The 23,835-nt window shown below is 45.2% G+C and overlaps 1 protein-coding gene across 1 annotated transcript in view; it reads left to right on the forward strand.

The window, feature by feature from the left end:
* Positions 1-23,835, forward strand: part of LOC138284363 (mucin-2-like) — a 1,502,605-nt gene that overhangs the window by 425,828 nt on the left and 1,052,942 nt on the right. Inside the window, exon 23 of the mRNA XM_069223056.1 lies at positions 12,874-13,053. Within this exon, the coding sequence (XP_069079157.1) occupies positions 12,874-13,053 (180 nt within the window). The remainder of the gene's footprint in view (positions 1-12,873; positions 13,054-23,835) is intronic.

A 23,835-nucleotide genomic window follows, 5' to 3' on the forward strand; every position in this document is an offset into this window, starting at 1 on the left:
ATGTAATGCTCTTTTTGTGATGCATTTAATTACGTTTCAACTGACAGTAAATTCCATGCCAGCAGCTCCAGTAAATTCTGCATACCAACCATTACAAGTTTCCCCCTCATTACTTCCCACAACAATAACTACGCTCCCGGTCAAAGTTTTGTTTCCGACATTTCTTTTACCCAGTCATCTCTTGGAACATTCATGAATACATTTCTTTCACATTTAACATCTGACATTCCTTCATGTGGATGATTGAGGGACCAGTTCATCCTTAATGCTCTCAGTATTCTGGCACTTCAAACTGGTGTGTTTTCTTGAAGGTAGTGCAAGACCAGTTTCCTAGTGGATTCGAAACTCTTGTGTTTTCCTTTTGTGTGATGTAATTTCATTTGCTTTAAATGTCCATAAAATGAATTCCCAATTCATATCATCTGGGGTCTTAGGGCTTGATTTATAGTTTGGCAAACTGGGTACTCCTTTGCAAACAAGACGAAGAAGTCTCAATCCACAAGCCTCTTTTAAACACAGGCAAAGTGTAAGCTTTCTGTCGGCGAATTCCCCATTGGCTCTATCAGTGTAAAGCTTGCTCTGACAGCCTAAGAGAATTGGCCGTCGGAGTAAAGCCATCACGCCACCTGTTCTATTTAAAGCCGATGGTGTAATGTTTTTTGTCCTGCTCATTCCTGCCAGGAAAAACCTAGTAATGAGGGACAAAAAAGCAATATTGATCCCCCACAAACTGGGAGAAAGATTCGAGGGTATGGGGGACATTGTTTGTTTTTCAGAAACAAACTCCTGCTTATAAAGTTTGTTTCTGAAAAGCAAACAAAGTTAAAAGTTTGGTGAAAGACCATCAAAACTGACGGCGGCCATCCACCAAACTTTTTTAGCTAGCAGTTATCTCTAAATTTGACAGCCTGCAAACGTCATGATGGAGGTAAATTGGTCCCATCATCTCTTTCAAATCTGTGGCAGTTTCCCGTTTTTTGCTGTGAAGAGAATTTCTGTTACCACTGTCCAGTCCCATCAGTCCCTCCACATATATTTTAAAATCAGAGCTGAGAAGCGAGATAGGTCTAAATGTGGGCCATTGTTCTATGGCTTTACCTTGTTAATGTATTAAAGTTATGTCAGCCTCACTCATAGAGTTAATCACTCTACCTATATTGCAGAAAGAGTTACATAATTTCGACAAGGAGGAATCGTAACGAAGCACATTTTTTATAACAGCCCGTTTTTTAGATCAGCTCCTGGGGCCTTGTTATGTATGAAACTATTAATGGCTCTCTCCTCTTCGTCACTCGTTGTTTACTGATCCAATTAATCTGTCGCTTTATTGGCAGGAATAGCAAATCTATAGATTACAGGGAATCAGTTATTTCCCTTTGTTGACCTGCTGCTTTGATGCAATGCATTATAGTACTCTCAACAATGTCTTTAAATAAGACCTCCGTCAGGTTCCCTTATGTTTGTTAAATGTGAGAGATCTTTGACACTTCTGCTTTATTCGTTTTTTCTAAAATCATTGTTTAAGATACAAATGTTTTTCAGATTTTTCTGTCTTTAATTGGTCGAGCTGACTTAATATATTAGTAATTTCTCTTTTTTAGTGACACTCTTTATATTGCTGCTGTTTTAATTTAAGATCTCCCTGTAAGTTGCTTTTCGTCAGGGACCACCTCTGGTGCAAATTAATAGCTATTGCTTTGTCTCTAATTATCACCGTGAAGGCACCAGAGTTGTTGGAGGGCTTGTTGTAATCGTTTATATTGTTTTCAAAGTATTCCATTATTCCATCTTTTTCATGTGAAGTTTATCTTTGGTGGGTCCTTCCATTAACCTACATGGGGGAGCCTCACAGAAAGGGGAGTGTGGCTGGAAATAGCCATCAGGTGTACCTCGATTCTGATTGTCTAATTCAGCAATCTTTCTGTACTCCAATTCTGGAGCAGGATTTGTGGCTGTGCAAGGAAAATATGAAATCCTTTTCTATGAATTTGTCTTAAAACAGACAGGACAGCTTGGGATATCCCCTCGTCTGTGTATGTGTCCAAAGGGTATGTGTCCAAATCAGGGAGGTGGACTATATTAAAATCTCCTGTCCCCTTGATTTCTGTTCAAGCTCCTCCCCTTTAATAAATCCAGGATATGTGTTACTCCTAGTTACTAAATTTGTATGAGGCCACCTTTTAATCTCAATCCCTCCTAGTTTTCCAATATGTATCGCATATCTCCCTTCTTGTGTCTGTTATAAAGTCTGTTACACCCAATGATAGGAGTTTGTGAATGGCTTACTGTAAGAATTTGGATTACTGGTTAACTGTGGTGTAAGCCTTGGACAAGCAGCAACCACAATCCTTGTCATGGGAAGGTACAAGCAAACCCCAAGGATTTTTTTTTTGTAAACAAATTTATTGAAAACAAGAGTATTTCCTTTTCATACATATAAGAATGGGAAGAGAAACGCCAGCGGTTTCATGTTACATAAAATGATGAACAGCCAGGTAATTCACAAATCCCCCGCTTACTCTATTTGTTATTGATCAAACCTGCCAATGTTGATATCCCCTCAATAGGTAGCATTCTGATCTATACTCTACTCTCTCCGTGATAATAGTACTCATTTATATGAGATAAGAGGGGGAGATATAGGCAAGGTTATACATGGCTTCTGTGCTGTTACAAGCAAAGGATTGTGAAACTCAACTTATAATTAACTTCCACCCCCCTCCTGCTCGAACTTGCCGTATATAGGAGTGTTGTGTAGTGTCCATGTTCATGTGATTATAGGAGTCTTGTGCGGTATCTGAGTCTTGTGCTTCAGGGTTCCACTCTGTCTATTCCGACTGCACTTCCGCAGTTGTGTGGGTGTCAGCTAATAGGTGTTTTGGTCGGTGCAGCTCCACTCACACTAGGAGCTAGTTGTTCCCCCTGTGATGCTATAGTTATCTGCTCCCATGCCTCCTTCATCTCAGGAGACCCCCTTACCCTTTTCAACTCAGTGTGCAGCACCGATCCTTCACTATCCGCCCACTTCTTGAGCTCCCTTCTCCTGCCTCAGGGGCTGGGGCCATTTGGGCTTTTCCAATTCTTCGTCAACTCTCTTTTAGCTAAGATACATGCAAGTTCTTGGAACCTGCTAGTGGCTTTATTTTTGGGTGTGTGTGGAACCCAATGCAGCAGGCATCGAGCAGGTGTGCCCTCAATTTCAATCTCTATGATGTTCGCCACCTCCGCCACCACTGCGTCCCAGTAGGACTCCAGCCGGGGGCAGGACCACAGCATGTGGAGAAAGTCTGCAGCCTCTGCTCCGCACCGGGGGCAACCCGTATCTCTCACACCAAAATGGTCTTGCAGTCTCTGCAGCGTAAGGTAGGCCCTATGCTGTACGTAGAATTGGATGAGCTGAAATCTGGCATTCCTGGATATCTTTGGCATTCTCTCCAGTATACGATCCCCTTCCCCTTCCGCTATCTGAGTCCCCAGGTCCATCTCCCACTTTCACCTCAGGTCGTCTAGGGGTGTCATTGCTCCTGCTCAAATGGCCCTGTATAGTCCGGTGACCGCTTTACGATTACCCTTTGAGGTTAGTAGGTAGGTGCTGAGACTGTGAGGAGGGGGCTCAACAGCCCCCATCCCCCAGATCTTCCCTATGGTGTGAGTCAGCACGTGGTGCAGCAAACAGTGACCCCGTGGGAGATCATATTCCTGCTGATAGCCCTCTAAGGGCAATAAGCTACCATCTTTGTACAGGTCCCCCATCCGTGTAGCCCCCGCGTCTGTCCAAGTCAACAGCCCCCTCCATTCTCCTGCTCGGTGCAGCCAACGGAGCCAGGTCATTGGTGTGTCAGGGGAGTATGGCACAGCCAATCCCTCCCTCTGAAGTCAGCGTCCCCAGCAACGTCTGAGAACAGCAACCTCAGAAGCTAGGGCCGGACCCGCGCCCGTAGTGTTAAAGAAGATTCCCGCCAGCACAGGTATGGGGGAACCGCAGAGCTCCTAGTGTTCTCCCCAGTGCCCCCATCCACCACCCAACGCGCCAGCCATTGGAGCTGGGCGGCAAGGTAATAGTCCCCGAAGTCAGGAACCGCCAGTCCCCCCTCTGCCCGAGGTCTCTTCAAGGTAGTCAGCGCCACCCTGCGTCTGCCCCTTCTCCACATGAAAGCGGTAATCGCCGTATCTAGCTCTCTGAACATTGCGAGCGGTATCTAGAGTGGAAGAGCCGCGAAGCAGTACAGCAGCTAGGGCAGTGCTACCATCTTAAGAAGCGCAATCCTTTAAGCCACGGAGAGCGGAAGCGAGCCCCAGAAGCCAAAGCTTGACCTCAGAGCCCTATCGGCTCTTCCGATATTACCTTCTAATATGTCTGAGTGCGAGTGATACACGCGACCCCCCAGATACAAAATACTACAGGGCTCCCATTTCACTTCAACCAGTTCCACCGGTGGTTCACATCCCACCGTCAGTGGGAATAAGAATGATTTCTGCCAATTGACCTTTAGGCATGACAGCTGCCCGAACAATGCCAGCAAAGCCTGTGCCCCCTCCTTCTCCAGGCCAGTGTCCCTTAGGAATAAGAGTAAGTGATCCGCATATAGTGCAATTGCATGATGTTGATCGCCCTGGGTCAGGCCCTGATACCAGGTGGCGGCCCTAGCCTGGACAGCCACGGGTTCCATCACCAAGGCAAACAGCAGTGGCAACAAGGGGCAGCCTTGCCTAGTGCCCCTGCCGACCGAGTATTGCTCCGAGATGACTGTCCCCGTTCCAACCCTCACTTTGGGGGCTGTGTACAGCAACTTTGTCCACTTGAAACCCTCCTCAGACCCATGTGAGCGAGGACCGCATATAGGTAATCCCATTCGAAGCTGTCAAATGTCTTCTCTATGTCTATTGCTAGCACTGCCATCATGGGTTCGATGGGGCAACGGTATCTTTAAGATGAAGCAGCCGTCGTATATTCTGGGCAGTATGCCTAGTAGGAATGAACCCCGTCTGATCTGGGTGGACCAGCTTTGTTATATAGGGCAGTAATCTCATTGCTAATATTCAGCTCAGTATTTTATAATCAGAATTGAGCATAGAGAGGGGTCTATAAGCTCTGCTATTATCAGGCGATTTGCCCGGTTTAAGCAGCGGAACTATCAGAGCCTCTTTTGTCGAACTCGGAAGATGTCCTGCTACTCGTGCCTCATTATACAGTTGCATTAACTTAGGGGTGAGCTCCCGTGTGTATGTGGCGTAAAACTCAATGGGCAGGCTGTCCGTGCCTGGGGTTTTCCCACAAGCCAATCCCGTAATGGCCAAACTAATCTCTGGTAACTCAATGTCCCTTCCCAGGGCACCTCGCACCTCGTCATTTACGGTCTGGGGTGGTAGCCCTAACAGGAGATCCTGTGTAAGGAAATGGCTCCCTGTTGCAATTACCCCCCACTTTTTGCCTGATACTGATGCTGACTTGACTGAGAAGTGTGCTGGGACCCTGCTAACCAGGCCCCAGCACCAGTGTTCTTTCACCTAAAATGTACCATTGTCTCCACAATTGGCACAACCCTGGCACCCAGGTAAGTCCCTTGTAACTGGTACCCCTGTTACCAAGGGCCCTGATGCCAGGGAAGGTCTATAAGGGCTGCAGCATGTCTTATGCCACCCTAGGGACCCCTCACTCAGCACAGACACACTGCTTGCCAGCTTGAGTGTGCTGGTGGGGAGAAAATGACTAAGTCGACATGGCACTCCCCTCAGGGTGCCATGCCAATCTCACACTGCCTGTGGCATAGGTAAGTCACCCCTCTAGCAGGCCTTACAGCCCTAAGGCAGGGTGCACTATACCACAGGTGAGGGCATATGTGCATGAGGTCTATGCCCCTACAGTGTCTAAGCAAAACCTTAAACATTGTAAGTGCAGGGTAGCCATAAGAGTATATGGTCTGGGAGTCTGTCAAAAATGAACTCCACAGCTCCATAATGGCTGCACTGAATACTGGGAAGTTTGGTATCAAACTTCTCAGAATAATAAACCCACACTGATGCCAGTGTTGGATTTATTAAAAAATGCACACAGAGGGCATCTTAGAGATGCCCCCTGTATTTTACCCAATTGTTTAGGGCAGGACTGACTGGTCTGTGCCAGCCTGCTGCTGAGAGACGAGTTTCTGACCCCATGTGGTGAGGGCCTTTGTGCTCTCTGAGGACAGAAACAAAAGCCTGCTCTGGGTGGAGGTGCTTCACACCTCCCCCCTGCAGGAACTGTAACACCTAGCAGTGAGCTTCAAAGGCTCAGGCTTCATGTTACAATGCCCCAGGGCACTCCAGCTAGTGGAGATGCCAGCCCCCTGGACACAGCCCCCATTTTTGGCGGCAAGTCCAGAGGAGATAATGAGAAAAACAAGGAGGAGTCACTGGCCAGTCAGGAAAGCCCCTAAGGTGTCCTGAGCTGAGGTGACTCTGACTTTGACTCTGCAAGATGGAGGATTCCCCCAATAGGATTAGGGATGTGCCCCCCTCCCCTCAGGGAGGAGGCACAAAGAGGGTGTAGCCACCCTCAAGGACAGTAGCCATTGGCTACTAACCCCCCAGACCTAAACACTAGGTTCCTGCAACCTAAGAAGAAGAGGACTGCTAAGCTGAAAAACCCTGCAGAGAAGACGGAGACACCAACTCCTTTGGCCCCAGCTCTACCGGCCTGTCTGCCCACTTCTAAAGACACTGCTCCAGCGACGCTTTCCACAGGGACCAGCAACCTTTGAAGCCTCAGAGGACTGCCCTGCATCTAGAAGGACCAAGAACTCCCGAGGACAGTGGCTCTGTTCACCAAAGACTGCAACTTTGAAACAAAGAAGCAACTTTGAAACAACTCGTGTTTCCCGCCGGAAGCATGAGACTTGGCACTCTGCACCCGACGCCCCCGGCCTGACTTGTGGAGAACAAACACTTCAGGGAGGACTCCCCGGCGACTGCGAGACCGTGAGTAGCCAGAGTTGCCCCCCTGAGCCCCTACAGCGACACCTGCAGAGGGAATCCCGAGGCTCCCCCTGACCGCGACTGCCTGCTTCTAAGATCCGACGCCTGGTAAAGACTCTGCACCCGCAGCCCCCCGGGCCTGAAGGATCCGACCTCCAGTGCAGGAGCGACCCCCAGGTGGCCCTCTCCCTTGCCCAGATGGTGGCTACCCCGTGGACCCCCCCCCACTTGCCTGCTTGATCGCTGAAGAGACCCCTTGGTCTCCCATTGAAACCTATTGAAAACCCGACGCTTGTTTGCACACTGCACCCGGCCGCCCCGCGCCTCTGAGGGTGTACTTTCTGTGTGGACTTGTGTCCCCCCCGGTGCCCTACAAAACCCCCCTGGTCTGCCCTCCGAAGACGCGTGTACTTACCTGCTGGCAGACTGGAACCGGGGCACCCCCTTCTCCATTGAAGCCTATGCGTTTTGGGCACCACTTTGACCTCTGCACCTGACCGGCCCTGAGCTGCTGGTGTGGTAACTTTGGGGTTGCTCTGAACCCCCAACGGTGGGCTACCTTGGACCCAAACTTGAACCCCGTAGGTGGTTTACTTACCTGCAAAAACTAACAAACTCTTACTCCCCCCAGGAACTGTTGAAAATTGCACTGTCTAGTTTTAAAATAGCTATATGTGATTTATGTGAAAACTGTATATGCTATTTTGCTAATTCAAAGTTCCTAAAGTACCTACCTGCAATACCTTTCATTTGAAGTATTACATGTAAATCTTGAACCTGTGGTTCTTAAAATAAACTAAGAAAATATATTTTTCTATACAAAAACCTATTGGCCTGGAATTGTCTCTGAGTGTGTGTTCCTCATTTATTGCTTGTGTGTGTACAACAAATGCTTAACACTACTCCTTTGATAAGCCTACTGCTCGACCACACTACCACAAAATAGAGCATTAGAATTATCGCTTTTTGCCACTATCTTACCTCTAAGGGGAACCCTTGGACTCTGTGCATACTATTCCTTACTTTGAAATAGTGCATACAAAGCCAACTTCCTACATCCTGTATCTCAGCTTCCGTCCCACAGGTTGTACTGGTATATAGGGTAATGTAATACTATGCAACGGACATGCACTACTACCTTGAATGCTTCCCATATTGTCTGGGGTGAGGGGGCAGTGGGTTCATTATCCGTAATTTAATGAGTGATGTGCTCCATAATCTTTTCGCGGAATGCGGGATCGTCTAGTGAGTCTGGTTTTAGTCGCCATATGGGTATTCGTGAGATGTCTTGTGTCCATGATAGGTGCAATAGGACCGGATTGTGATCAGATATAGTTTTCCCCAAGTACTACGCTCCCGGTGACTGCATGTGCACCTCCAGAGTGCATAAAAAGGTATTGAGCCGCACATGCAGGTCATGCACTGTGGAGTAGTAAGAGTATTCTCTGGCATTTGGGTTGAGAATATCTATCAGTTGCCACTCTGTCTGCCACTCTAGGAATTTTTTAGCTAGCGTGTTCACTGAGGAATCCCACAGCAGTGGGTGGGATCTATAAAGGCCAGGGTTGGCCACGCAGATAAAATCTCCCCCAATTAATACCGCATGTAGCATGTGAGGTGCTAATGTATTCGATAATTGGCTAAGGAACGCGCCATGTTTCTTGATAGGTGCATATACATTTATCAGCGCTATGTGCCGCCCCCCCAGGCAGCCGGAGGCCACAACGAAGCGCCCATCGGGATCCGTCAGTGTGTTAGTGATGTGGAATGGGACCCCCTCCCTAACCCATATCAAAGCGCCTCTTGCATAAGCTGAGTAGGTTGTGTAGAATAAATGACCTTTCCATCTCCTCTGCAGCGCTGCACCCTCCGAATTTTGATTCCAAGAGTGCAGAGCCACACCCTCACTACAGCTTGGTCCAGGAGCTGGTTAGGGAGCCTTGCCCTTTGACACAGTCTTAGGTAGTGGGATCAGGATGAAGTTGCAGGTCCACCTCTTCTTCCCCAGCAAGAGGGCAGCAGGTCAGCACAGAAGTACAGTAGTTTCTTTAGAGCAGCAGTCCAGCACAGTGGCAGTCCTTGTAGCAGCATAGTGGTATTTCTTCCTGGCCATAGTATCCACAAGTCAAGAAGTGTTCTGAAGATCTAGTGTCTGAGGTCTAGTAATATTTATGCCTTTAAAGTGGAGGAGAAGCTTCTATAGGTTTCCCTTTGATGTCCCCAGGCATCCTGCCTTCCCTACCCTGTCTCCAGACTAACTACAAAAGGTATGCAGGTGTAAGTGGGGCTCTGCACATCTCCCCTCCCATTATGAAAGTGATGGTCCAGCCAGGTACACCTAACATGAACTGGTTATCGCTTCCCATTTGGAAATGACACTTATAAAATGTAATAAGTCAACTCCGTTGTTATCCTATTGGAGAGATAGGCCTTGCGGTAGTAAAAAACTAATTTAAGAGTTTTTCACTCCCAGGACAGGTAAGACATAAATGTACATGTCCTACTTTTTATATACATTGCACCTTGCCCTCTGGAAAAACTAATTTAGGAGTTTTTCACTACCAGGGCAGGTAAGACATAAATGTACATGTCCTACTTTTTTAAATACATTGCACCTTGTCCTCTGGATTGTCCAGGGCCTACCCTAGAAGTGACATTTATTACAAAGTGAGGTTTGGACCTGGCAAAAGGTTTCTTTTGCCAGGACAAGTTAGCAGTTTAAAACTGCACACACAGGCTCTGCATGTTTCAGTGGTGCAATCAGTGCTGCAGGCCCACTAGTAGCATTTAATTTATAGGCCCTGGGAACATGTAGCACTACTTTACCAGGGATGTATGAGTAAATTAAACATGCCAATTGGGGCTAAGCCAATATTACCATGTTTAGAGAAAAAGCACAATCTCTTCAGCACTGTTTAGCAGTGGTAAGGTTCACAGAGTCCTAAGGCCAGCAACAACAAGATCAGCACAAAAACGGAGGAGGAAGGCAACATTCTGGGAGGAAGCCCACTCTAAGGCTGGCATGTCTAATACTAACAGTACACCTGTAGTTTTGGTATCTGTAGTTATGACAAAAAAACGGTGTGGGGTATAGTCTGAGTGACATACTCTGAGTGACATTAATGTATCCTTTGTCAATAAGTGAGTTTCTTGCAGGCATATTATGTCAGATATCTCTCTTCATCTGGCCCTCACACTGTTTGTCTTGTTATAGGGGAGTGCAGCTTCTTACATTACAAGTCACTATTATAGCAATTTGATAAACAATGTACTGTTATCAGATTGGCTGTAGCAGAAGATTAACAATTAGTTAAAAATTCAACACAGGGCAATAATAACACCTTTGGGATTGGGTTGTGGTTTTGTTCCCACCTCATCCTCCCTCATTCCCAAATCAACCATAGTACAAACAAATGTTTGTGTGATGGAAAAGCCACATCCATCACCAGCGACCACACCCCACATTCTTAGATATCATTGTGACACTTTACATTGTCTTTCCAAATGCTTGTGGATTGTTATCCAGCAATTGTTCATGTCACTTAGTTTCTCTTTGCTGCTTGTTTTGCTTTCACACCTTTTAGTCTTCTGCTGTTTTCTTCTCCAACCTGCTGGATGAGGTCTCCCTCCAGTGGACTTATCGGATGAGGGCTTGTGTTCTGAAGGCCCAAGTAGTCTCTACCTTCTTCCACTGTTTTGCTCGATTGTGTTGTCCCGTTGTTTGTGAAGATCAGTGCAAAGGGATATGCTCACTTATATATTTTTAATATATTTCGAAGTGTCATTGTTATTTCTGCCAGTGCTTCCTTTCTTGCTAAAGATGCTTGGGAAACATCATAGAATATGTGGATAGTACAGCCCTCAAATCTGACCACTCCTTGACATCAAGCAGCACATAGATTCCTGTCTTTGGTTTCAGATGCCATTTCATTTTGTCAAAATGTCTTTTGGCCATATGCCGGGGTCTACGTGCAGTGGGCCCCCTCTGTGTCCTCTCACTATCCCTATGTCATCTGTTGCATCTTCTCCAGGGATGACCCTAAATAGATTAACACTAACTGTTCCCATAATTGGTCCTTCCATATTCTCCCTGGTATTGCTGATCCTGGAGTTATCTCTACCAGAGCTGCCCTCCAGAATTTTGCATTTCCTCTTTAGGTCGTCCAGTTCTTCTGACACCATCTATAATGCCAATTGAGTTTCTTCGACACTAGCTTCTCACTGTGATATTTACTCTTTGTTCCTGCCTACACCATCCCCATTTAAATGGATGTATTTTTGTTTGTTCCACTAGGGTGGCTTGCATGTCTTCTCACCACTTAAATTTGTTCTTTGAGCGTTGTTGCCAACTTCTCTTGTAAATCTGTTAGACACATGACAAAATCCTGTTTTATCAGGAGCTGGGATTCATCCCCTGTCGAGGTCACCATTACAGAGCTGTTTGCTGTGACGTCTCTGAGGGTCAGATTGTTGTGGTTTTTGTGTGGTGGCTGGTTTCAAGTTCCAGAAAGATTTGATGTCTTGCTGGGCGGTGGGGGATGCGGTTCACCTAAAAAAGCTTCCCATTTACAATGCCAAGAGTATTCATTATTTAAAATGCAGGACGTCTGCGGTTCAAATCGAGGAGTAAAGTGTGCCAGTTTTGAGCAGTTTCCTGGAATTTCACAGGTGTTTTTTATGCATGGCCTGAACCACTTCCTGGAGGTGGAAAATGTGGTCCCCCAGCTGGAGCTGAAGACCACAAAGTCATCCACATAGGCAGCACTTAAAGCTTCCATCCCAGCCAGGACCCAATAGATCGACCTCTGGAAGGTGGCACGGACATTCTTCAGCCCAAAGAGCATAATCCTAAATTGGAAGTGGCCCACTGGAGTTGAGAATGCAGACCTCTCCTTAGCCCCCTTCGTTAAGGCAATCTGCCAGCAGCCAGACATTATGTCATAAGTGCTCAGGAGTTTTGCAGCTTCCAACCCATCAGTTAGCTCATCATCAATCTAATGCTTTTTTTTCACCTCTAGCTATGCCTTAGACAAAGTATTAAAAGTACATAATTGTTTTTCCAACTTATGTACTGCACTTCTCTTGGCTATTGTATATGGATTACTTGCCTTTTTCTAATGGTCTACTGTTACATTTTCCCAGAGTCTTACTTTCAGGTTTGGACTGGTAACCAAAAACAGCAGTTAAATAAATGATCAAATGAACCTCACATAATACAACTTTTCATTTGTACTGAATACTGTGTTACATGATGATTTATGCAAATCAAATGATTGTACAGCTATCAATGGGTCTGAGTAAAACACTCTTTCCATCACTCATAAAGCAAGGACCTTACTCCCACCTGCATGATGTTCATGGAAGTCTTACCTTTTATTTTATCCATAACGTGCCTCATTGCTAAGAGCCTGCTTGTGGAACCCCTACAGTGTGTGTGTGTATGGGGGGGTGCCATTCTCTTATCAACAGTCTCTTGCACAATCCATAGACCTGCAAAAACTCACCCATGCATCATTACCCTTGGCCCTGGGCATTGATTTAATATAAACTGGTTCTTCATAGCACTATAATAATCAGGCCCTTTGTCTGCTCTGACCGTAGAGGACCCCAGTCTGTTACGCCAGAAATTCTGTGATCTATTCCTGTATCCAAAGGACTAGAGGTGTAAGCTCCCAAACCTCTAAGGATAAGGTGCTTTTCCAAATAGCTTCATCTCAGCACCCCAAACTCCCTCTCATAAAAAACCTAAAGATGACTTCTTGGTAGGATACACGTTACAGTCATTCAGTTGCAAAGCACCTTCCAGAGAGACATCAACAGCCCTCTCGCTTGTTTGCACACAGTAGAACAAGGTAGCATTGACTGTCAAGTTCCTAATTTTGACTCATTGTTGGTATGTTTGCTTTTATCCCCTGGTAGAGCTGTGCATTGATTCTAGATGACAAGCGATTAATGGAGCGGGGATGTGACACAGGCATCAAGTCTACATACAAGGTCCATGAAAGCGGCATTTATCTTGTGATCGAGATAAGAAGCGCAGTGATCATTCTTTGGGATAAGAAGTCCCGCGTAATTGTTAAAGTCACCAGTGAATTTAAGGTGAGCATTAACATTTTGACTAGAGGTTGGCTTGCTCTTGCATTGGTGTATTTGTTTACATTGGGTTCTCAGCTCTCTCCTAGGACATTTTAATCAAAGAAGTTTGTGAGTTCTGCAGAAGATTCACTCTAAATCAGGTTTGCAAACTATGATAAGTGGTTGCCAGTAAGTGGTGGGTGTCATTTAAATTAAACTGAGGGATTTTCTTTGCTTCTGGACAATAATGTCTGTGGTTTCAGTTTACAGTTGTTGCCACCATATTTTTTCATGGTCATCATTTAAAATATGTTTTGTATATACTTTAAGGCGTCCTCTTTTTGTCTATGCTTTCCCCGTCACACAGAGGAGTCACATGCAGAAGGAGAAGTAAATGTAATTTTTGGGTGATAAAAAACAATGGAAGCAACACTACCCTTGTTTAAACACTGATCCGCTCTTCTGGAAAGAATTATTTCAGCAAATTGTTCCTCGGTAAAATTAGGTCAGCAAAAAAGTATGTTCCAACTTCCTCTGTGAAAACGTGCATAACCACACTTCCTGTTTTTCTTTGCATTGCAAACTGAAAAGGTATTAAGGAGCTGCAATAGGGGTCAACTTTGTGAGTACTTCACATATGCTGGAGAAGGTGTTTTCGTCTCATAAATTTATCATTCCTCAATAGCCTAAAAAAATCCGTTGTGATCTCCTGGAAGAGAAATTCCCAATAACCGAAGTCTCAAGAAACGTTTAGAACTCTTCTGTCAGTCACACCACTGAAAGAAAAAAAGCTGTCTTACGCATCTCAGGGGGCATTTTTAGGTCGAGCATAGCAGCGCGCAAGCTGATTTGCTGATGTGTTGGTATCTATGTGGGCTTTTAACCACCCCCATCTCACGCCCATTACCTTCACTCGTTTGTGGGCTTGCCTTTAAAAAATCCTTTGATGACATTGGTAAATACTTTACGGTTGTCGCCCCTAAGGTTGGTTTTGCTACCACCTTGGGCACCGACGCTATTACATTGATAATTGCATATTTACTGATATGTTTGACTGCGAGAGACCTTCTTTCTACTTTTGTGTCTCTCCTTCACGCTCACGGTGGCCATGGCGCTTTGATTTGACACGCTTATTTAAACTATTTTACTTTACATTTTCAATTTATGTGGCAAGAAAAGTCCAGCTAGGAATTTTCAACACCAGCACCTCTAACTCGAGCAAATGCGAGACTGCATGGCAAATGCTTGCTCCTACTTGTTTTAATACATGGAATTTGAACATGTACTTTGGCGTGAGAGGGTCTAAGACATTCTAGACTCACTGGTTATATAGCCTTATATCATTGAGGCCTCCCTATTGTCAATAGACCATCCTCCCACCAGCACAACCAACCACATCCAACCCAGTTGGGAAAAAACTTCATACACCTCTTGGGTTAAGGGTCGTGAACCACCAGCAATATTTAATAAAACATAACAAAACTTTTGCATTTAAAAATCACACAACATTCCAATGTTTATACATGATAAACTTTCATATTTACAGCTTTATTTACAGATGTTGATGACTAGCCTTAAGAGAGATGCCATACATCACATTTCCTAGCACTATCTAAAACTGTTCCTGGGTATCAAAATGTTGGTATTCAAGTGAGGTGCCTGTCCACCAGGTTACCTACCTCAGGCACTGCCTACATCCATTACTAACCCTCCCCCCAAGGGCCAGTGCTAACTTAGTGCTAATTGCACATACGCGGGTGGTTGGCCAGAAGGACCAGCTGCCAGTTTTCCCCCCGTGCCACTGAATCCTCCATTCCAGTACCTGCCAGCACCCCTTGCATCACACCCTAACATCGCTGTCATGTTTATTTAAGGAGAAGGTATGCCTTATATGGACTCCAATTGTTCCACCATTCATTAAACCACAGGCCAGCATAGGTCCTCTATTATCTTGCCTACCCCCAATCAACCATAATTTTGAGGGCAGTGGATTAACCATGGCAGCAGGTTCTCAAGGAACATCTTGTTACCAATCTTTGTAGGACATTTTTTTCACCTTTTATGCAACCATGGGATATGGACAACAGCCTGGGTGATCTGAATAACTTACAAATTTTGCTGTTTATGCTTCACTGAATCATATAGGGCCCTGACCGAGTTAGCAGCCCTCCGCTGCAACCTTGCGATGATGTTGGACCATTCCAGCAAGGCCTGAGGAAACTGACTTGCCACCCAACTAATCTCAGCGATTAGCAGCTGAAACAGATGCTTCTGGATGATGTATACCAAATTTTTGCCACCATGATGCACTATGATGATCCCAGAGGGTGTGCACCCGTGAGTAACAACTTGTCCAGCAAAGTCCTCAAGTGGGCCAGCCACAGCCCTCCTTGACCATAAAAGGACAGGCGGTAACTTGCCCGTAACACCCAGGCAGTGAAACTACCTGCAAAATAAACCTCCTTTGCACTCCACACATAAGAGTGGCCCAGAACCATCATGTCTGTCATTTCAGTCGCCTCTGCATTGACAGGAGCCTCCAAGAAATCGAGCTGCTTACCTGGCTCTCCTAGCCCACCACCTGCATCTTAATGAGAGAAAAAAGGAGGATGAGCATATAGGGATCAGGTGTAGTCGCTACAATATGTGCAATCTAACATAGCGCTTGTAGCAACTTGAAGACCACCGGTCAATTTGTTGCACAGCCAAGCCAGAGAGACCCATTGCTGTTGCCACAGTGGCTGTGCCTTTTCTAAAAGAGTGAGACCCAAACTCTGCAGGGTTATACCCCACCACCTGCAGGGCCCTATTAGGTATTCTACAGAACTGGTATTTGGTCAAAGGTGTTCCATCAGCATGGACCAGGAGAGGCCCCCAAACCCGGGGCTGGTGAACTAATAATGACTCAAGGTTGTCTACAGGACAATACACATTACCTGGAGCCACACCACTGTCCCATTAAAATCCTGCAGAAATGTCTCTCATATCCTCATATCTTGTCCGACCTCACTGGACAGCCTGGTGTGGTGGTGCTACACTTTTAGGCCAGACATGGCTTGGACAATGGACCAGGAGAAAGAGGTGTGCCATGGGAATGATCTTCAGGGAAAAATTCAGTTGCCCAACCAAGACTTATAACTGATGTAATGTGACTATCCTAGCCCCTAGACATGCATGCACGGCTTGGAAAAAGCATTTAGCTTCTCCAATGGAAATTTCAAGACTCCCACCACAGAATCCAACTCTATTCCAAGGAATTCAGTTGTGGTCGCAGGCCCCAGCATCTAGCCCTGAGCCAGTGGAACCCCAAATTCTCCCATTAAGTAACAGAAAGAAAGACCGCAAGGCCTCAGCACACTGCCCTGTTCCGGGCGGCCCCAGACAGAGAAAGTCGTTGAGGTAGTTCAACACCCATTGATGCCCTGATCTCCACCTGAAGACCCATCAAGGAATGTACTGAAATTCTCAAAATAGGAACATGAAACAAAGAAACCCATAGGCTTACACTTACAAAATAAAATGTTCCTTCAAATTGGAAACCCAGCAGATAGAAATTCCGATAGTGTACAGGAAGTAGGCAGAAAGCAGACTCAATGTGAGATTTTGCCAACAAGGTCCAAGGCATGAGCACCTTCAGCATCTGGATCGCTTGATGAAGGGAAGCATACTTCACCGAGCATAAAGCACTATCAGTGGCCTCGTTCACTGACTGCCCCCTAGGAGCTAATAGGTTATGTATCAATCTAAAGTCACCAGGCTTTTTTTAGGGTCCACCCCCAAGGGAAAGCAGACAAAACCATAAAGAGGGGTTGCGTCGAACGAGCCCGTCACCCTACCAAGAGTCAACTCCTTCGGAATCTTTGCCTTAGCCATCCCAGGATTGGACATGAGCGACGTCTGGTTCAAACAATAAGAGGAGCCCACATAATCCTCCGCTGGGATCCTGAAACCCTCCTTGAAACCTGCACACAGTGTCTGAGCTGCCAAGAATTTATTGTATACATTAAGAAATGGGACCACTGCAATCAAACTAATTGGTGAGCGAGTTTTGTAAAAACTGAGTTGATCATTCCTGTTTATTGTCATTCTTCTACTTGGACTTTCTAAAGCACTTGGGCTTTGGATGGGATGCCAAACCACAGAATGAGCAACAATGGTTGAACTGACAGGTCCCGGTAGACCCAGTACATGCTCGCTTGTTGAAATCCAAACAGGCACCTTTCTTCTCCCTCTGCCTTCCCGGACTGCCAGTAGACTCTGACCCTGCACGAAAGGGCTGACTAGCAGTAGCTTCAATGCTGTGAGGTTTTATTTAGAGCAGCCTAATGATGACATCCATCTGATCTCATGCTAACTTTGACCTGGTGGACATACTCCTCCTGAACTTCTTATAGAAGTCCTTCCAGGCTTAACCACCATCTTTGTCATGGGCGCACACAATACTATTTTGATAACAGGCAAGGTGGGAGACCAAATCATTAAAACACTCAGGCAGAATTGCTTAGTTAGTTAAGAAGCCTCCAATCCAATTCACCAGTGTTTCCTCTATCTTCTTTTGGTATGAACAATGGCCATAGTTCCTGGAGTGAGAACACTCCCTACAGCGCTTGACTTCCTCTCTTTCAGGCTTATAAACCAGCAGCTTAAAAATATCCATGTCCACCCCTTCCAGATTACTTCCTTCACCTCATTGAGACATGCATGCTCAGATGTTCATGTTCAGACCCCACATCACCCAAATCAATGACCGGCAAAGGAGATCCCATATCTGAGATCACAGATTCCTGATTAGGGTGAGCAGTCACGATGACTGCAGAGCCCCCCAGGGTGTAATACTTCTCAGTGAGGCACCTGATGCTGCGGGTACTTGGACCGCTGGCTGAGAGGGGGCCCCACCAACTCCTGCTGTAGAAGCAAACACCACTGATTCTGCCTGACACCCTGGGGGGCTGTCAAAGTAACCAGTGTCACCCCACCGGCCCCTACTATGACCCCCACTGAAGCTGCAGTCCCCTTTAACCCTTGACCAACAATTGTTCCATCTAGGTGCACTATCAAGCACCTGGCCCTTTCCAAATCATCCCCATCACCAGCACCATCAAGAGATCACACTACCAGGGAGGCAGACAAGATTCCCACCCCTTGGAGAGCCAAGGCAACACACTCACTAAATTAGTCAGCAAGACCTGCTGGGCCGTGCCTACCGTAGGCATGACCTGATACCCATAATCTGTTGCCATTTTGTAGAATACTGTCAGAGTCACCAGATCCTCGGGGTTTGTGCACGTTCCCAACACTTCCACCACAAGACAGCTCCAATACTCTGATTAGATTTATCACAGAGTCTAAGAGAGTCCAAGTGGGGAAAAGGGGATTAGGACGGGAACAGCTGGGAAGGAGACCTGTAGGAAGCAAAAGGTTAAAACACAACATCAAAATTACATCTCATGAAATCAGTACCATGCTACAACTCTAAGCTTCGTCTTTTCCGAAAAACATGAACAACCCTAGAATAGTCCTAAAACTGACTAGGCTTTAGATGACCGAATGCCTGAGGAGGAAACAGGAAAAGTTAAATAGGACTTTCAGATTTGAGTACTTTCTTTAGCATGAGAATCAGGAAACACTCTGAGCAATTTCTAAACAACCATATGAATCTCCTTTTAAGAATATATATCAGGAACACACAGCATTACATCTAGAACTCTGTTATTGTTGTGTTCATCTCAGAAAAGACATTGGGAAGTTAATTGCGCACATTGCAGATTTTTATATGAGTATTAAACACCATAAAGGATTGTGCACCATGAAATCACACAGCGTAGATTCAAGGAATAAATCATGCAACGTGTCAACTTGAAATGCTACCAAGAAAATGTCTTAGAATAGTAGCGCACAGTAATTTACATTATTTATACACGAGGAAAGAATTGCGCGTCTTGCCGATTCAAATGCCACCATACAAATGCCAAGAAATGGTAGCGCACAATGAACAACATGAAAAGCACGCAGGGAAAGAATTGCGCGTCTTGCCGATTCAAATGCCGCCATGCAAATGCCAAGAAATGGTAGCGCACAATGAATAACACGAAAAAACACTCAAGGAAAGAATTGCGCGTGTTGTCGATTCGAATGCCACCATGTAAATGCCAGAAATGGTAGCGCGCAATGAACAACAAAGTTAAATGCTCATGAAACGAGTTGCACGGCTTGCCAACTCGTAAAACATCATGTAAATGTCAAGAAATATCAGCACGCAATGAACAACAATGTAATAACGAAGTCAAATCTTTATGGAATAAATTTCGCGTCCTCCCTATTTGCAAACCACCATACAAATGTCAAAAAATGGCAGCACACAAGTAATCTGTTATTCATTTAAGAATTAAAATCAAGAATATGAAAATTCTCAATTACGGTGTTGGGAAATGTCCAAACACCGTCTTACCGCCTGGAAACAGTGATCACCAATGAGAGATGAGTGCAGAAAACTGGAAAATCCAAATAGGCCGCCGGGAGGAGCTCAGGAAGAAGCTGCTGCTCTGCACCGGGACCTCTGAATAGTGAGCACTGGAAGTTGGGCTGACTCTCTTTTATAGAGTCTTGGCCCAGCCTAGAACCACGCCCAGGCATGTTGCAAGGAAAGTCTCTAGAAGGCCCTGGAAAGGGACCACACCCTAACACACTCTGAATGTCTGCAGCAATACATTGCAAATGTACAGTATTTATAAGCACCTTAAAAATTAATCTTTTGGATGGAATTCTGCAATGCAAAAGGTTAAACAATAACATATCATCACAATGCATAAATTACATTATCTTGCGAGTGTTGGGTTTTTGCATTCTAGATGCCCGTAGAGCGCGCACTGTCCTGGTGTTGACAGTACTCCCCTCTCCCAGGCGCGCTCTAGGGCCTGGTTTATCTGGATTGAGACGATGAAAGCATCTCACAAGTACTGGAGCATGAACATCAGATGCGGAAACCCATGAATTACTTTCAGGGCCATAACCTTTCCATGAGATTAAGTACCATAGGTTACGCCCTCTCAGTTTAGAGTCCAACACTTTCTTGACTTCATATTCTTCTTCCCCCTGTACTAGAACAGGAGCTGGATGAGGGTGGACCTTTTGGACTGCCTTTTTTAAGAGGGAAGTATGGAACACTGGATGAATCCATAATGATTTTGGCAATTGTAGTTTATAGGTCACAGGATTGATTTGCTGAAGAACAGTGTAAGGACCTATAAATTTGTGGTTGAACATGTGCTTCTTCTTGAAGTCTATATGTTTTGTGGAAAGCCACACTTTGTCACCAGGTTGATACTGCGGTCCCTCACAATGATTCTTGTCATAATGCTTTTTGTATTTTGTTTTGTGGCTTTTTCTAAATGTTGTTGAATCGATTTCTGAGTTTGATGCAACTGTTGAATGATTTCTGACACAGCTGCAGTGAGAGAACTTTCTTGAGGAATTGTGATGGGCAAGGTGTCAGGATGATAGCCAAACAAACCAAAGAAGGGTGTAACGCCAGTAGACGTGTGGAAGGAGTTGTTGTAGGCTAACTCAGCTAACCAGAGCATTGATGTCCATGAATTAAGTGCTTTTTCAGCGTAAGCACGTAGGTATTGCTTCAAAGTCTGATTTAGTCTCTCCGTTTGACCATCTGTTTGAAGATGGTGGCTAGTAGATAGAGTAGATGTCACTTGGAGTGTTTTACACCATGTCTTCCAGAAGTTGGAGGCAAATTGCGATCCCCGATCGGAGAGGATCACTTTTGGCAGTCCATGATAACGAACCACTCTATTCAGTAAGATAGTTGCCAGTTCACTAGAGGTGGGTAATTTCTTATAGGCAATGAAATGTCCATATTTCGTGAGACTATCTACTACCACCAGAATTACTGAATGCTGTTGAACCACTGGCAGACCTGTAATAAAGTCTAAAGAGATGTGTTCCCACGGACGACTTGGGGTTGGGAGTGGGTGTAACAACCCTTTTGGTTTTGAATGACTTGTTTTAGTGCAAGCACAGACTTCGCAGTTGTTTACCATTGTTTTTACATCCTTTGTTAAGGTAGGCCACCAAAAATAGCGTTGGATTAATTCAAGAGTTTTAGGAGTACCAGGGTGACCTGCTGTAGGTATAACATGCAACCAATGAAACACTATCTTGCGAAGTTTGGTAGTGGGCACGAACAAACGAGCATCGTGAAAGGGTAATCCTTGCTTGATTGATCTTTTCGGATCTGCTTGGGCCCACGCCTGCCATTTTTCAACAGTGAATGAATTGCGGATGTCTTCAAAGAAATCTTCTGTTTTTATGATACATAGGACCTTGTCAGGAGCAATGATAGCTCTGGAGGTTTGAACTGCAGGCAATGTGGTAGACTCTTGGCGGGACAAGGCGTCAGCTTTGCGATTATCTTTACCAGGCCGGAAGGTTACCACAAAATCAAACTCTGCAAAAAACAGCATCCAGCGTAATTGCCGAGGAGTCAAAAGTCTGGCAGAACTCATGAATTGAAGATTTCGATGATCAGTATACACTGTGACAGCATATTTAGCTCCCAACAAATGATGTCTCCATTCTTTAAAGGCGTCACGAATCGCCAGAAGCTTTTTTTCAGCAATGACATAGTTCTGTTCGGCTTCGTTCAACTTCCGAGACATGTAAGCTACAGGATGAAGCTGACCAGTGTCTTTGTTTCATTGTGACAAGACTTCTCCTATCGCCACATCTGAAGCATCAGCTTCCACTATGAAAGGTCGATCCGCATCTGGATGAGTCAAGACTGGGGCAGTGGAGAAAGCTTCTTTCAAAGTTGAAAAGGCTTGGTCTGCTTCTGGGGACCATACAAATTTTTCTTTCTTTCTTAATAACTTAGTAATTGGAGCCACTGTCTGGGAGAAATGATTGATGAACCTCCGGTAAAAATTTGCAAAGCCCAGGAAACATTGTACATCACGAACAGTCTTTGGGATGGGCCATTCAGATACGGCTTTTACTTTCCTTTCTGCCATCACCATACCTTGAGGGATAAGGATAACCCCTAAAAACTCAACTGTGGTAACATGAAACTCACACTTGGTTAGCTTGCAATATAAATGGTGTTTACGAAGGGCTGCCAAAATTTTCTTGACATGTTGAACATGTTCATTCTCATTGTCTGAGTAGATCAAAATGTCATCAATGTAAACTATGGCAAAGATATCGAGGTACTCTCTAAGAACGTCATTTAAGAAAAATTGAAATGCTGCTGGAGCATTGCACAGATCAAAAGGCATGATGGTGTATTCAAAAAGGCCATATCTTGTTTTGAATGCCGTTTTCCATTCGTCACCCTCTCTCATTCTGACCAAATGGTAAGCACCTCGAAGATCAAGCTTTGTGTAGATTTTTGCTTTCTTTACTTGTTCCAGTAAGACCGGAATTAGAGGCAAAGGATATTTGTTCTTGATGGTGATTTTATTCAAGCCCCTATAGTCGATACAAGTTTGAAGCTCTCCGTTCGCTTTTGGAACAAAAAACAAAGGAGAAGCTGTGGGAGACTTAGAGGGGCGGATGACACCATTCTCTAAGAATTGATCCAAGTATTTTCGTAAATGTTGATTTTCGTGTTCTGACAGGGCATACACACAACAGTTGGGAAGTATCCCCCCTGGGACTAGATCAATTTGACAGTCATAAGATCTATGAGGAGGTAAGTTCTCTGCTTCCTTCTCATCAAATACATCTTCATAAGACGAATATTGTTTGGGCAACTGAACTTCTTTCTCTGCAACGGTAGCTATGTAAGAATGGCGAACTTCCGATTCTTGAGTCCTTTGGAGACAATGTTCTTCACATAGCACTGATGAGAACACGATCTTTCGTTCTGCCCAATTAATCTCTGGATTGTGATGAGTTAACCATGGCAAGCCAAGGATGATCCCATACTGGGGAGCATGGATCACGTCAAGGATGAGTTCCTCTTTATGTTTCTTTCTTTGATTTTTACCTTCACAAATTATTGTCAAGGGGACAGTCTGAAGAGTTATCGGACCTCCAGTCAAGAGTTTTCCATCACCTGCCTGGATGGTTTCTGGGGTCTTCTTTTCAATACATGGGATCCCCCATGCACGAACCAATTGGGCGTCAACAAAGTTTCCGGTAGCCCCAGAGTCGACTAGAGCCTTCTTAAAATAGGTATTTTTCTTGACCTGAACTCTTATTCCCAATTTTAGATGTTTGGATTGTGAAGGATCCACGGTGACACCCAAGAGCAACCCTTCTCTGCAACTTGGGTGCTTTAGATTTTCCGACTCGACTGATGCATTGGTTGCAACTTTCTGAACTGGGCCTCGCTTGCTCTTTGTTTTGATTGGACAATCTTTGGCGAAATTACCTTTCCGCCCACAATAGAGACATTGCCCATTTTTTCTGCGTAGGTCCTTTTCATCTTTGATCAAAGGTCTCCTGATGGTTCCAATTTCCATCGGTTCCGGCGTTCTTTCTCTCGGAGTTCTTGAGTCTTTGTAATCATGAGCATGCCTAGAATGTTTTTCAGTCTTTTTACGCGTTCCTTTTCGTTCGTTTAAACGATGATCAAGCCTCAAGACAAGGTTTATTAAAGCTTGACAGTTTGCAGGTTGTGGGTCGATTTGCGCTAAGATGTCTTTTAGCTCCTCTTTGAGTCCCCTGTAAAACAAGGCCGCTTGTTTTTCTTCTGGCCAGGATGTCTCAGCGACCAGCCGATTAAAGTTGGCTAAATATGACACTAAGGCCCTAATTCTGAGTCTGACGGGCGGCGGAGGCCGCCCGCCAGAC

This window comes from Pleurodeles waltl, chromosome 3_1, assembly GCF_031143425.1.
Source record: "Pleurodeles waltl isolate 20211129_DDA chromosome 3_1, aPleWal1.hap1.20221129, whole genome shotgun sequence".
Classification (NCBI taxonomy): domain Eukaryota; kingdom Metazoa; phylum Chordata; class Amphibia; order Caudata; family Salamandridae; genus Pleurodeles; species Pleurodeles waltl.